The sequence below is a fragment of the Aristolochia californica genome, unplaced genomic scaffold, assembly GCF_029961685.1.
Source record: "Aristolochia californica isolate CCGP_79_NKW_82.1479 unplaced genomic scaffold, dmAriCali1.0.hap1 SCAF_12, whole genome shotgun sequence".
Classification (NCBI taxonomy): domain Eukaryota; kingdom Viridiplantae; phylum Streptophyta; class Magnoliopsida; order Piperales; family Aristolochiaceae; genus Aristolochia; species Aristolochia californica.
In genome coordinates, this window is record NW_027181793.1 from 1,499,175 (window position 1) to 1,513,698 (window position 14,524).

Genomic DNA, 14,524 nt, shown 5'->3' on the forward strand with positions numbered 1-14,524 from the left:
AGAAACCAAGAGGCCTTGAAGCAACTCAACAAGTTATGTGGTAGTGGAGTCAGAAATACCAAGAGGACCCGTAAAGGAGTATAAGAGATGACTATTTCCATCATGTATAACCCCGCCAATCCCTGTAGGACCAGGACATCCAAAGGCGCTTCCATCAAAGTTCATCTTAAAGTAGTTAGAAGATAGTGGGGATCACATAGTCACAATGGGGGGGGGGGGGGGGGGGGGGGGGGGGGGGGGGGGGTGTGGTGGGAAGACCCTGTAAGCTTGGGGATCAGGTGCCAGTTTCCTCTAAAATTAGTGCTACTGAGGTGAACAAAATCCGTCTTTGTTAGAAGCCAAAAGGGGACCTGTCCAACAATGTTTTCCACAAGTACCTCTAGAGGAGAGGTTTTAAATTTGAATCTCCGGTTATTTCTTTCTTTCTAGAGCGTTCAGGGAATGTGGCCCATACAACTTGATATGAGCATTTTTTCCAAGCTTCGGAAGCCGGGAGTTTGTGATGGAGAGGATCATGGATGACAAGCTTTGGGGAATGCAGAATTGGATCCCAATTCCATTGAGGAGGTTGGCCCAGGCTGCATGAACAAATTGGCAACGGAGAAGGACATGCGAGGCGGTTTCTGGGGAGTTGTGACAAAAAGTGCCAGGCGGTGTCTTGCACGGGAGTTCCCCGCCTTCTGAGGGAGTCGGAAGTGAAAATTTTGTTCATGTAGGCACACCATACAAAATATTTTGCATGGGGTGGAGCAAGTAAGGACCAAGCAGACGTTGTTGGGTGGTGAGGTTGTGAATCAGTGAGGTTCTTAAGAAATTTATAAGCAGAGGCTGTGGTAAAGGTTCCTTTGGGGCAAGGGGTCCAAATGAGGGTGTTGGATATGTGTTCATGTATTTTGACTTTGGCGAGGCAAGTGAGGAGATCAGAGGCTAATAAGGCTTTAGAGTCCAAAAGGGTTCTGCGAAGACCAAGGTTCCACCGGCCTGAGTCCAACCATAGATCCGAAATAGTGGCATTTTGACAATTGGAGACGATGGAGATGGGTCCAAATCTTGTGTCTAGTGTTTTATCCCCCAACCACAAGTCCAACCAGAATTTAGTTAGGCACCCATTCCCCAGGTAACATCATGTTCACTCTCTTCTCTTGCTCCCATGTGTAGGAAGATATGAATAAGTTGGAGTGTCCATGTAGGAAGATACCAGAATTTAGTTAGGCGCCCATTCCCCGGGTAACATCATGTTCACTCTCTTCTCTTGCTCCCATGTGTAGGAAGATATGAATAAGTTGGAGTGTCCATGTAGGAAGATATGAATAAGTTTGGAGTCTCCAACTTATTCATATCTTCCTACAATTCACTAGACTTCCAAGCTCTGTTAGTTGAAGAAGCTGGTCTCTCTTTATCAATTAGCATGACCGTTCTCCACATTTTAAACTGACCATGGATTCGACTTCTATGGAAAAAATGGATGAGGTCATTTGCTAAGTGTGTAGGTCCAAAATTTGAGTGGAGATAAAAAGTGTTTTGGCTAGGACCAAGGAAGGGGCCACCTTTTTGAGACATTTAGCAAGCACTTTAGTAATTAGTCTCAAGAACTGGAAGGAAGGCTGATAGGATGAAAGTCACTTGGAGTGTTTCGGTCCCTTCTTTTAGGAATTGAAGCAAGGATGGAGACATCTATTTGCTATTCTTGTGATGCTATTTTTTTTTTTTTTTTTGAAATAAGGTGTGAATATATTGCAAGTAGAAGAGAGAACACATACCTGACTAAAGAAGGCCTTCCTCCACAACAAGCTGTTGGAGGGAAACACCTAATTTAGCCTGATTATCTGCTAAGTGATTAGCATATCTAGGAATAAATTTTCATTTACATGACAATTGGGAAATTAAAGTACAAATATCCTCAAATAATTTCCAATGCCGCCAAGGAGGTTTTGAAGAATTCATACACCATTTTTTTTTTTTTGAAATGGTGCTAATTTTTATTAAGGCAAAAGCTCAAGAGAGCATATTACAAAGGAGGGAAGCCTTCCCAAACAATGAGAGATTGCTGGGAACTTCCGAATTTTGCCAATTTATCAGCCAAAGAGTTGGCTGATCTAGGAATGAGATTCCAATTACAATGCGTAGAAGATACAATGTCAGCAATACTATCAGTGATGGGCCAATGGCGCCAAGGGGGGAGGCTGTCTTTGGAACACTAACTAATAACCGTATTCGAGTCGCCTTCAATGATTAACTTGCCATGGAGACGATCCCTGAAGATTTGGAGGCCGAACAGTAGAGCACTAACTTCAACAGTATTAGAATTGGCAATGCCCACAGGACTAGCATAAGAAAAAATAGGGCATCCATTGTGACCTCTGAACACACCACCTGCTCCTGCTGGTCCAGGACATCCAATAGCACTACCATCAAAATTCAGTTGTATGCAGTCGCATGGGGGAGGATCCCAGATCGCCATACTCGGAGCTCTACTGGGGCCATACATATGAGCTATCAAATTCCAATTTTCCGGAAGGAAAACTCCCGATAGAGTGGCAAAATTCTTCTTTGTATAAAGCCAGCTCGAGATGAGGCCAATGGCATGAGAAGTCGTGTTGTCTGGGGTGCTACCTTTGGAGTTGAATCTCCGGTTATTCCGCTTGAGCCAAATGCACCATGGAACATGCGCAAGACAGGCTGAAAGAATTAACTAGCCCAGCCGAGGAAGGAGAATCCCTCAAACCATCTCAAAGGTGCCAAAGAGGTCTTGATGTAGTCCCAGTTGGAGCCTGATTTTCAGAAAGATCTTCATCCAAACTTGCCACGAAAATCCATAGTGTAAGAGGACATGCTGGATTGTCTTTTACCACTCTCCGCAAAGGGGACAAGAAAGATCGGGGGGCAGTGAAGCCTCTTCTATGAAGGTTGTCTGAAGTAAGAATCTGTTCTCTGATGGCTGACCACACGAAAATTTTGATTTTGCTTGGCGCTGAGAGTTTCCAAGCCATATTCGCCTTGTGCTCATAAGTACTGTAGTCTTGCTTTCTAATATGAGAGTATGTCGAAGTGACAGTGAATCGGCCATTATTACTGGGCTTCCAAATCAGCTGCTGAGCTTGGTAAGGAGAGCAAAAAGCCAACGATTCCTCATCATTTAATCCCCGACTGAATGGGAGACTTCACGAGTGATCACTCCATGAATTAGCCACAGAACAAGAGAGGTCGCTTGCCACCCAATGCAGCCCCGGGAAGTCCTCCGAGAGGGATTGGGGGTCACACCATTCGTCTGACCAGAAGAGAAGGGTCCTTCCATTGCCCGTGTGAAACGAGGTAGCATCTCTGAATATTGGAAGGAGCTTGAAAACTGATTTCCATATCGGGGATAGGAGGCGAGCAGTGCCGCCCTCTCTCCACCAGGCACCCGAAAACTGAAGGTAGAATTTCACCATATTCCTCCATAAACTGTTATGCTTGTTGTTGAAATTCCAAATCCATTTGAGCATAAGAGCTTTGTTCATTTCTCTTGTAGGTCGGATGCCCAATCCTCCCCTATTATGAGGCATGCAAATATCCTTCCAACTAACCAGATGGTATCTGAAGGTATCTTCTGAACCTCTCCATAGAAATCGTCGATGGATGGCATCAATTTTGGAGCAAACGGAGGTCGGACAGTGCATGAATGATAACAGATAATTTGGCAGCCCCGCCATACAAGACTTGTGGAGAGTGAGACGCTCCGCTGTTGATAAGAGTTTACCCCTCCAAGTGGCTAGCCTCTTTTCAAATTTCTCAATGAGGGGGGACCATAGTGACACCAAAGGCCGATAATAAAAAAGTGGGAGCCCAAGATGTGTAGCTGGCATATTTCCCACAGAGCATCCCAAATAGTCTGCTATATCCCGAGCCCAGCTGGATCAATGTGATAGCCAAGAAGAGTGGTTTTTCCCCAGATTATGTTTTGACTGAAAGCTAATTTAAATAATCCCAGCATGACATGCAATTTTCCGATTTGATCCATAGTACCAACCCCGAAGCAAATAGTATCATCCGTAAATTGGAGAATCGGAATATCAAAGGTTGTGCAATCAGTCGTGGGGAGGAGCCATCCCCTGTTCTTGGCCGAGTTGATCAAGGAGGATAGATATTCTGCCACCAAGTTGAAGAGCAGGGGGGAGAGCGGGTCTCCCTGTCTGATTCCTTTGGTTCCCTTAAAATACCCACAAATTGTTCCGTTATGAAGGACGGAGTAGCTTGCAGAGGAGATGCAACTTTGGATCCAGAAGCGCCATTTTTTTCCGAATCCCATCTTCCCCAGGAGGGTGTCCAGAAACTTTCAGTTAACTCTGTCAAATGTTTTTTCAAAGGCAAGCTTGAGGATGAATCTGGGGAGCTTTTAGACCTTGAAATGATGACTATGTTCATGACATGCCATGGCTAAATCAAGAATGTTTCTTCCCTTAATAAAAACACTCTGGCCGTGGTGAATGGCAATAGGGAGGATTGCCCTGAGACGACTAGCAAGGAGGCGCGCAATCACCTTATATGCACTAGTAGTGAGACTGATCGACCGGAAGTCGGATGTGAGCTCTGCCCCATCTTTTTTAGGGATGATGGCGATGAAAGAGGCTTCGATGCTCCTATATATGATGCCATGATGATAAAAGGCGCGGGCCATGCTAGAAATGTCTTCTCCAATGAAGGGCCATCAACGAAGATAAAATTCCCTGTTGAATCCATTCGGGCTTGGAGCACGAACCAAAGGAAAACCAAGGCTGCAATTTCAATTTCCCGACTAGAGAAGGGGAGCTCGATGAGACTAGTTACAACCGATGGAATAACTTGGAGGTTAACCCTTTGGAAGAAGAGCCAGAATGGCTGGTGATCAGAGTATAAATCTGCAAAAAAATTCACCAGTGAGTTGGAAATAATGGCTCGGTCCGAGGTGGCCTCACTGTTGACGCTGAGCATGGCAATGCGGTTGGCCCTTCTTCGTGCAAAGGCGATTGCATGGAAGAATTTAGTATTTGCATCCCCATCGAAGAGCCATTTGAATCTTGCATGTTGCTTCCAGTGTACTAACTCGCTGTGGGCGAAGGATTGCAATTGCCCTTGAAGGGCATACCTCTGAGAGACTTTTGGAGAAGAGAGACCTCTGACTTCCTCCTCAGAGTCGAGAGTGGCTATCTGAGCAAGGGCATTGGTTCTCACAGCCGAGGAAGAGGCCTTTTTTTGGGAGGCGCAGGACCTCAACAGTGATTTCAACATCTTGAGCTTGATTGGAAAGGTCCACTTGCTCGGGCCAACAACTGTCATATTCTCCCAAAAGAATTGGAGAGATAGATCAAAAGTGGGGTCCGCCATCTAATTATTGTTGAATTTGAAAGGGGGTGGGGTGGGGCAATTGTCGGCCAATGATCAGAAACCACTCGATTGAGCACTTTGCCGGAGACGTTGTTGTAGAGCTGAAGCCAATCATTGCTGGCTAAGAATCGGTCCAGTTTTGAGAGGACAGGGGGCTGCCTACTATTTGACCAAGTGAAGGTCTTCATAGATAGGGTAATTTCGTCTAGGTTCCAGCTGCCAATAAAATCAGTAAATAGCCTCATGGAGGTTGTGATTCTCCGGGACGGTAGGGATTTCTCGTGGCAGAAGTGAGTGACATTGAAGTCACCCACAAGCATCAGAGGAATAGGCCACATCGAACAAGTCCTCAATAGATCCTCCCAAAATAGGTGGCGCTCATGGTGTCTGGTAGGGCCGTAGACACTAACTAGGCACCAAATATTCCCCGAACCTTTGTCTCGTAGCTTGTTGCCAAGGGAGTAAGAGCCACAACAATGATCAAGCACCTCAGTAGTACTGTTGTCCCACATCAGTAGGATACCGCCTGCCGATCCCACTGCATCCATTGAAGCCCAGCCGGGCTCCTTTAGGTGCCACAACTCACGGATGTATCCAAGGGGTAGAGAAGCCACCTTGGTTTCTTGGAGAACAACAACATTTGCCTTGGTAGAGGCAAGGAGGTCCCGAATGGAGGCGTGACAACGCAAGGACCCAATTCCACGGACATTCTAGGAGAGAATAATCATTGATCATTATTCATCTTCTTTGACTTCTCAGATGGGTGGTTATCTCCCGGGAGAGGCTCCGTGAAGACGATGCCTATCACCTTGGCAAGTTCCACTATTTGGGCCTAGGTTTTTGGGTCGTATTTGTGTTGTTCTGATTGGAGAGCTGCCACAAACACTTGAGCTCGTTCACCCGACTCTGGAATGATGAAATTTTCCGTCTCTGGGTTGCAGGGGTATCGAGTGGTGGTACTGGGTCCTCCCTATAGAAGTTGTCTCTGCTGACCTCTAGCTCGGCGCTGGTAGGTTACAACGAGACGGGGAGAATTGTTTTGCCTATGGGCACGAGGAGCGCGCTCACTACTTCCGGACTCAGCGTCGGAGGGGTAATTTTTAGGGTGGGGATTTCTCGGGGGTGAGCTAGGGGGGATTTCAATATCCGGGGGGAAGTTTGTGGAGTGTGGGGGTTATGGGGATGATTTGTAGGAGGGTCTGTGAGGGTTTCTATTGGGGGGGAAGGTTATTTCTAGAGTTAAGACAGAGGGGTGAACGACATCTGGATCTGGGCCAAGGGTATTTTTTGTGGGGGACTACGGTGAGTGGGTGAGTGAGTGATGTGTCGGATAAGGGGGGGGGGGTCAGCGTAGTTCCCATGCCAGCTATAAAGCTGCTTGGGAGGGATCACATTTACTAGTAGGGGGCAGAGTCGAGAGGTGCACTTCCCAGTGCATTGACTGGCTGTGTGATTTCCCGAGGTTTGATTGTGCTTTCGGGGACCACATCTCTAAAATCATCCACCAATTAATAACAACCTTTGAATCTCCTTCAACATAGAGAGTGCCCACCAGCTTTTGCTTAAAGAGTTTTAACCATTATACAGCCCGAGGAGCTCGGCAGTGGTTGAATCAGATATACCAATCGGTCCAGCATATGATAAAAGCAAATTTCCTTACTCGTCATGAATGACTCCTCCAAATCTAGCCGGCCCGGGGCAACCAAACGCACTTCCGTCAAAGTTTAATTTGAAGTGTTCTATTAGAGGTGGAGACCAAATTTCCATTACTGGAGGGCGCTATGGATGTGACATTTCTGCAATGAGTTGCCAATTACCACGCAAATTTGATCCTTGTAAGTTCTGGAATTCCTTCCGGATGAGTACCCAGGAGGACACTTGGCCAATGATTCTATTGCACAAAATATTTCTGGGAAGAGATTTTCTATTAAATTTTTTGTTGTTTCTCTCTTTCCATAGACCTCAAACAATGTGACCCACACAACACGATATTAGTATTTTGCCAAGCTTAGGAAGATGAGCGCTAGTAACAGTGAATATTTGTGGATAATAGTGATTGAGATGGGCATTATTGCAACCCTATTGTGTTTATGAGTTCAGTCCAAACCGAGTGGGCAAATTCACAATGCAAAAGAATGTGATCTGCAGTTTCGGGGGTGTAATGACAGAAAGGGCAGAATGGGTCCCAAACACTATTTCCACGACGAATTAACGAGTCCGAAGTCAAAATTTTGTTTCAGCATGCGGTCCAAATAAAAAATTTCACGTGAGGGGGAACGTGTAAGGACCATGCAAAAGCTACTGGATGGCTTGGTTGAGTTGAGTGGTGAGAGAGCAAGAAGTGATCGGCTGAGGTAGTAGAGAACGTACCTTGTCGGCATGGGGTCCAGATGAGAGTGTTAGGAGTATTTTTGAAGCGTACCATTGAGAGACTCGTGATAAGATTTGCAGCTTCGAGAGCTTCGACGTCTGACAATGCTAATCGGAGATCTAAGTTCCACTCACCAGAATTAAGCCCTTGCCCATATATGTTCGCATCTTGCTCTCTAGCCAGGTGAAAAATACGTCCATGACTGACATTGAAACTGCTTGGACCCACCCACCAGTCTGTCCAAAATTTTGTATGATAGCCCGAACCGTTGTAACATTTGACAACATTTTTGAAGGCAGGCAACATTTGGGTCTTTTTCCACACAGGAGATAATTTATAGTATCTTCCTCCATCAGTCCACCAACCAGAAACTTTTCCTGCTTTGGCTAGTACAATTTTCTGCCATAACAGTGTTGGTTACATATTGAATTTCCAGATGCACTTCAGCAGTAAAGCAGAATTGCTTGTTGCAATATCTCGGATCCCAAGACCACCCATTGCAATTGGTTTACAAACATCATCCCATTTTACAAGGCTATATTTTCTTTCCTCATTCAGCCTACCTCATAAAAATCTCCTCTTAAGGAATTCAACTCTATTTCGGACAGAGGCTGGACAACAGTACAAGGAGAGAAAATAAGACGGTATACCATGTAAACAAGATTTGATTGAGTACCAGCTTATCGGCTTGGGACAAAAAATCTTCCTCTCTAGGAAGCAAGACGGCCTTTGAGATGCTCAATGATAGGGTGTCAGGCGCTTTTCGTGGGTATAACGGGGGTCAAAGGTAGACCCAAATATGTGCCAGGGAGGGAAGCAACTTTACACCCCAAAAAGGTTGCCATAGAATTTAATACTGAGGGGTCAATATTAAAACCAATTATAGAAGATTTAGCCCAACTTACCTTTTGACCAGAAGATAATTCGAAAAGGTTGAGCAAGGCTTTCATATGGGAAATCTGACTCATAGTATCTTCTCCAAAAAGAATAGTATCATCAACGTACTGCAAGATTGGGATATCCTGGTTCGGGTCTTCAGAGAGGATTGAGCCAACCCGAGCATTTAGCAAATCGGATCGTAGAAGAAAGGTGCTCTCCAATGAGAGTAAAAAGAAAAGGAGACAAAGGGCCCCCTTGTCTAATTCCCCTTGTTGCATTAAAAAAACTGCACGACCTTCCGTTAATAAGGACAGAATATGATGTAGTTGAAATACAAAATCTCATCCAAAATTTGCACCTAGTCCCAAAACCCATTCGATACAAAAAGTGATCAATTAGTTTCCAGTTTGCCTAGTCAAAGGCTTTTTCAAAATCTAATTTGAGGACGAGTCTGGGCTGGGAAGATTTCTTGAAAGAATCTAGTAACTCGTGAGCAGCCATGGAGGAGTCCAAAATATTCCTATCTTGAATGAAAGCACTTTGGCTGGGATTAACGACTTTCGGAAGGTAGACCCTAAGCCGATTTGCAAGGAGACGACCAATGATTTTATAAAAACTAGTCGTAAGGCTAATAGGTATGAAATCTTGGGGTAAGGTAGTGTTGGATTTTTTTGGGATAAGAGCAATAAATGATACACCAACTGCCTTATGGGTTATATTGACTTGGTGGAAATTATGGACAAATGCAAACATCTCATCTTTGACTGTATCCCAGAAATTGTAGTAAAACTCACCGTTGAAACCATTAGGTCCGGGAGCTTTATCTTTAGGAAGACCGAGGGAAGGCGATTCGATTTCTTCTTAGGTAAACGGTCTTTCCAGATCTGATGCGTCTGATGGAGAGATGCGCAGTAATTCGAGCTGAGGCAGCTTAGGCCTGTTGTAGCACACCTCAAAGTACAAATCTGAGAAGAACTTAACCAAAATATTAGAAATGGAGGAACTATCTGTTATCACTTGGTCTCCATGACAGAGAGTAGTGATACGGTTAGTCCTCCTGGCCGAGGCGATGGAATGGAAAAACTTAGTGTTTCCATCTCCCTTGGCTGTCCAGCGGAATCGAGCATGTTGTTTCCAGCGAACAGATTCACAACGAAGCAGATTTGAGTATTCCAAATTTAATTGATCCTAATAAGCAAATCAGGAGGAGAAATAGACCTTTGTTCTTCGAGTAGATCATGCTCAGATATGCGGCGACAAACCGAGTCTTTCTGAGAAGCAACAACAACACAATGATTATTGGCCCACGAGCGGATCTTCGCTTTCAGCACTTTTATTTTGAGAGGAAGTGCCCAACCCGGATTGGGGTGACTCTCCAGAGCTTGCCACCGGCCTGGAAGAGATGAAGTGAAAGACTCAACAAGGGTCCAGGCATTTTCGAACCGAAAAGGGGAATGCCCCCAGGTAGGAGGGCAAGTGTTGATTTGTATAGGCCAGTGATCAGAACCAACCTTGTTTAGGACTTGACCAGATGCGTTAGGAAAGAGTTGAAGCCATTCATTGTTAGCAAAGAAACGGTCCAACGTTGAGAGGACGAGGGAAGACTGACCATTGGACCAAGTAAATTTTTTGCTAGAGGGAAATTTCAGAAAGCTCAAGACTACAAATAAAGTCGGAGAAAGCTCTCATGGTGGACGAAGTTCTGATTGCGGGAGGGTTTTTTTTGGAACAAAGAATGACATTGAAATCTTCTACCAGAAGCCAGGGCAGATCCCAGAGTTGGATGAGTTGAAAAACTTCCTCCCAGAAGGAGGCAATTGTAATTGAAAATAAAAAAAATCATTAACATTAATTGTTAACTGTAATCTTTTCTGAGAACAAAAGGACTTTTTACGTCAACAAAAAGATTTTTTTTAAGGCAAGGTGATGGCTTAAATTTTTTTTGATTTGCATCACCCTCTGATATCCATTTAAAGTATGCTTTTTGCTTCCAATTGGTTCTCTCTTGATTAATGAGATTATCCAAATCTTGCTTCAACCCTTCACTTGAACTTTCTTCCATGAGAGTGAGTGATTGACACTCTTCAGCGATATCTAATATTTGAATTTGAAGAAAGATCTGTTCTATCTCAAACTGATCGAAAGACCTCATTTGACCAAGTCTTCATCTTCATTTTCAACTGTTTGAGTTTCGTTGTCAGGTTTTCTGGGCTGGGTGCTTATGCTTGTGTTATTTTGGATTGAGAAATGCATGACTGATTTGCTCTGTTGATTCAGGTGCCATTCTAGAGAGTCTTTCTAAAGGTGTATCTTGCTGTGATATGGTTTTTCTTCCCCTTTACCTTGAGGCTTGATGCCTTATCTGTCCCTCCAAGTTGTATTATTCTTTGAGTGGCTAGTTCTTATGTTGGGTTGTGGGTTGTTTCTTGATTTTATTGCACTGGCTTTCTTTGAAAAGCTAGTCTCTTTTGTAATCCTTGTATCTCCTTGATTTTTCTCAATGAAGTTCTCATCATTTTTCTAAAAAAACCCTTAAAGTTAAAAATAAAAAACCGTTAAGTTCAAAAAAAAAAAAAAAAAAGCAAAGGAGGCTATGCGTAAAATTACTAAAATTGACTTTTCGATTACTGTTTACCTACATTTGAGGGTTAAGTGCCTATATACCCTTCACATATTGCATTGTTCCATACATAATCGTTGACTCAAATTTATGCCCACATACCCTTGTTCTCTGGTCCAAATTGACCACATATCCCTACTGTTAAATTCAACTAAAAATGATATTATAACTCTTTCATCAAGTGGACTCACATGTTTTTCAATGTGGGCCAAAACTAAGTGGGACCAGCGTAATGCTGGTTAAAAAAAGATGATGTGGAACACCCCTAAATGGCTAGTTATGTGGGTTTAAAAACATTGGATTTGTGTGCCTACATTGAATTTGTCATATGCATACATGTAATTATGGTTATGATTTTGCATTATAGGGGTTTGTTTGTTGCCAAAGTTTTTTTTAGCCAATTTTGGTGACATTCCATGGGTCTGTAAGCATTGAAGCTTTTGGGTATATGTGCCTTTATACAATATATCTGGGGGTATATAAGTAGTTAACCATAATTTTAAATATGCTGTATATTTTATTGTTGGTGCTCTACTACCTATTGTTGTGATTGGACTCTAATGTTTTTCCTGAAATATTTGAGAGTTTTTATCCTTTTGACTGCCAATAGTTCATAAATATTTGAGTATATCACCTACAAGTGGACTCCTGTTACTCTTTTCCATTAAGATGCATATATGTTATATCATGTACACATCCTTCTTTTTTAGGGGACAGAGCTGGAGCTGTATACATCAAACTGGCTAGCTGTCATTTGAAGGTCTGGTATTCTGTTTGTTCTTGTGTTAGATGCTGTGGTCTTTTTTTTCTTTTTTGAAAAAACGTGTAAATAGACTATAAAGGAGAAGAACAAGTACAAACAAACCTAGGTCGGAGGGCCTTCCTCTACAACAAGGTGTAGGAGTGTTGGAGTGAAATGCCCGGCTTAGCCTGGGTGTCTGCCAAGTGATTGGCATAGCGAGGAGTGTGCTTCCAATTACAATTCAAATGAGAAATTAAATTACATATTTCCGATTACATATCCTAGTGACGTCACGGGGGCCTGATGGATTTTGCACACCAGTTGATGACCACCTTTGATTCGCTTTCTAGTCACCTTAGACACTGTGGTCTTTGTTAGTGCCTTTTTTTTTCTTTTTGTTTCAGGAAAGAAAAAAAAAAGATACTGTGGCTTTTTAATGTGTTTTGCTTATGATGCTAAAGCCATTGGTTTACTGTTTTGTAGCTTGAAAGCAAGCATGAAGCAGCCTCGGCCTATGTGGATGCAGCAAATTGTTACAAGAAAACCTCTTCTCAAGGTTTTGTAATTTTTTGAAGTTGATTATTCTTTGAAAATAGTTCATCTGTTGCCTGATTATAAAATTAATTTTGTAATATTGGCTTTCCAGAAGCCATATCATGCTTGAATAATGCAGTGAATTTGTTCCTAGAGATAGGGAGATTGAACATGGCTGCCAGATACTGCAAGGTAACTCTCTCTCTCTCTTTCTTTCTCTTGCCGAGTGAATCCCCTTTTCAGCTGTCTTCAAAAGAAAAAAAGTTACAGAATAGCAAGGAGCTTTAGATTTTGAAACATTTTATGAAGATGAGTTTTTTTTAATTTCTTTTCTTAAACTTTTATCTTGGAGTTCCTATTTAACACCCCTGCACATGATGGCGTCCTCAAGATTTCCAAGCGGTGTCTCGAGCGTCCTAAGTGGTGAAGGCCCCTTTGTCCCCCTTCGGGCTTGACACTCCTCACTCAGGATTGCCTCATCACCATCCCCCCATGCCTCCTCAAGCTGGCCTCAGCTCCAATTCCGATGGCGGAAGGTCTCTTCGGCAAGAGCAGCAGCAGCACGGCACACAAGCGACACCAGGACCTCGGGGCGATATTGACGTTGGCTGGCCAAATGGTGGTCAGACAAACCTCGCGCTGAAGAATCCTCCTGGCCTCGATTGCCCAAAACTCTGTCTTTGACATGGGAAGACACTCACTACCATCCGGAAGGTACATGAACTATCCGGTGATGCCATCCACATCCTCTCCAATACTGGGATGAAGCGATCCTTCATCAATATACCAATCATCGCCGCAAACTCCTTCATCCATCTACTCGACAAGGTTCTATCAAGTAATACCGGACACAGTAATGCCCGCACTTTGTGGGCCGGTGACTATCTTTCCCACCTTTCCACTCAATACCTCCTTGGCTCACTGGAGTGCAGAATCACTCAATGCCGTAGAAACTCAACCATGGGAATTCTCTTCTTACCTCAACTCACAAATTTTGACTTTGGTTGGAACACCCTCCGCACTTGCATTCTACAAATCTCACTTACAACAACCCAACCTTCACCTCTCCACTCACCTTCAAACACCACACGGCCTAGCCCAACCAATACTGCTCACTTCCCTCAGCTACCACTGCTGCATCCTCATACCTCACCACTGCATCCCCCCTCTCCTCCTTCGAATTCAGCTTGACTCTCTGCCTCCCCCTCCTCCTCTGCCCCCTCCTCCCTTGGTTCAATGTACCCTAGAGTTGACATCTCTCACCTTCCTGGCCTAGGCCCTATCCGACGGAACAAACTGCCTTTCTTACGCCGCAATGGCCACCACCCCCCCACTTTGTTCATCTGAGCCCCTTATCTCGCAATGGCTTTTTCTACATGCTTGTTCTTAAGGAAGCACCTATCATCTCTCACCTCTTCAAGACCGCAGAAGATGGAGTCTTGGTGAAAACCACTATCGCAGACACTGCCTCCCCGCTCGAATAGCTCTTGGACTGGTCTCCGGTTCTCACACGTTTCCCGTCGGGCCAATGGGTCCTTGCTCATGGCATTCTAGTTGAGCTTCGGTGCAGGCACACCATCGATTGTATTGCTGACATCTACGACGACCTTCTTCGGATCAATGGTAGCACTGAAACGCTTAAGGAGCTACACTAGGTGATGTTCTTCATCTGGCCAATCCGCTCGGTAAGTGGCCCTACAACTCTCTACTGCCTTCTAGATTCACCTTGCTTTCGGTGATCTGGAAGTTATCCCCCCATGATCCCCAACTTGCGAGCTCTCCATCCCAACCTCACGCGCTCCCCTTGTTTGGCCCCAACTCGCACCGAGTTCACTCAGGCTCTCGCCAACCACCCTGGTCCCCCTGATTTGGTCATGACTCACACCGAGCTCACTCAGATCCTTGTCACTCACCCAATTTCAAATTTCAAAAAATTTTCCCCTTTCCCCTCGATAGGCACGCCCTTCCAGAACTTGATAGTCTTTCCTACCAGCTCAGCCCCTCCCGTTGACCTTGACCCCTTGTCGATGCTATT

General features: G+C 44.3%; 1 protein-coding gene across 1 annotated transcript in view; it reads left to right on the top strand.

The window, feature by feature from the left end:
* LOC137945519 (alpha-soluble NSF attachment protein-like) overlaps nucleotides 1-14,524 on the top strand; it is a 44,431-nt gene that overhangs the window by 5,807 nt on the left and 24,100 nt on the right. The window contains exons 3-5 of the mRNA XM_068791449.1: nucleotides 11,924-11,973; nucleotides 12,439-12,511; nucleotides 12,602-12,681. Of these exons, the coding sequence (XP_068647550.1) occupies nucleotides 11,924-11,973; nucleotides 12,439-12,511; nucleotides 12,602-12,681 (203 nt within the window). The remainder of the gene's footprint in view (nucleotides 1-11,923; nucleotides 11,974-12,438; nucleotides 12,512-12,601; nucleotides 12,682-14,524) is intronic.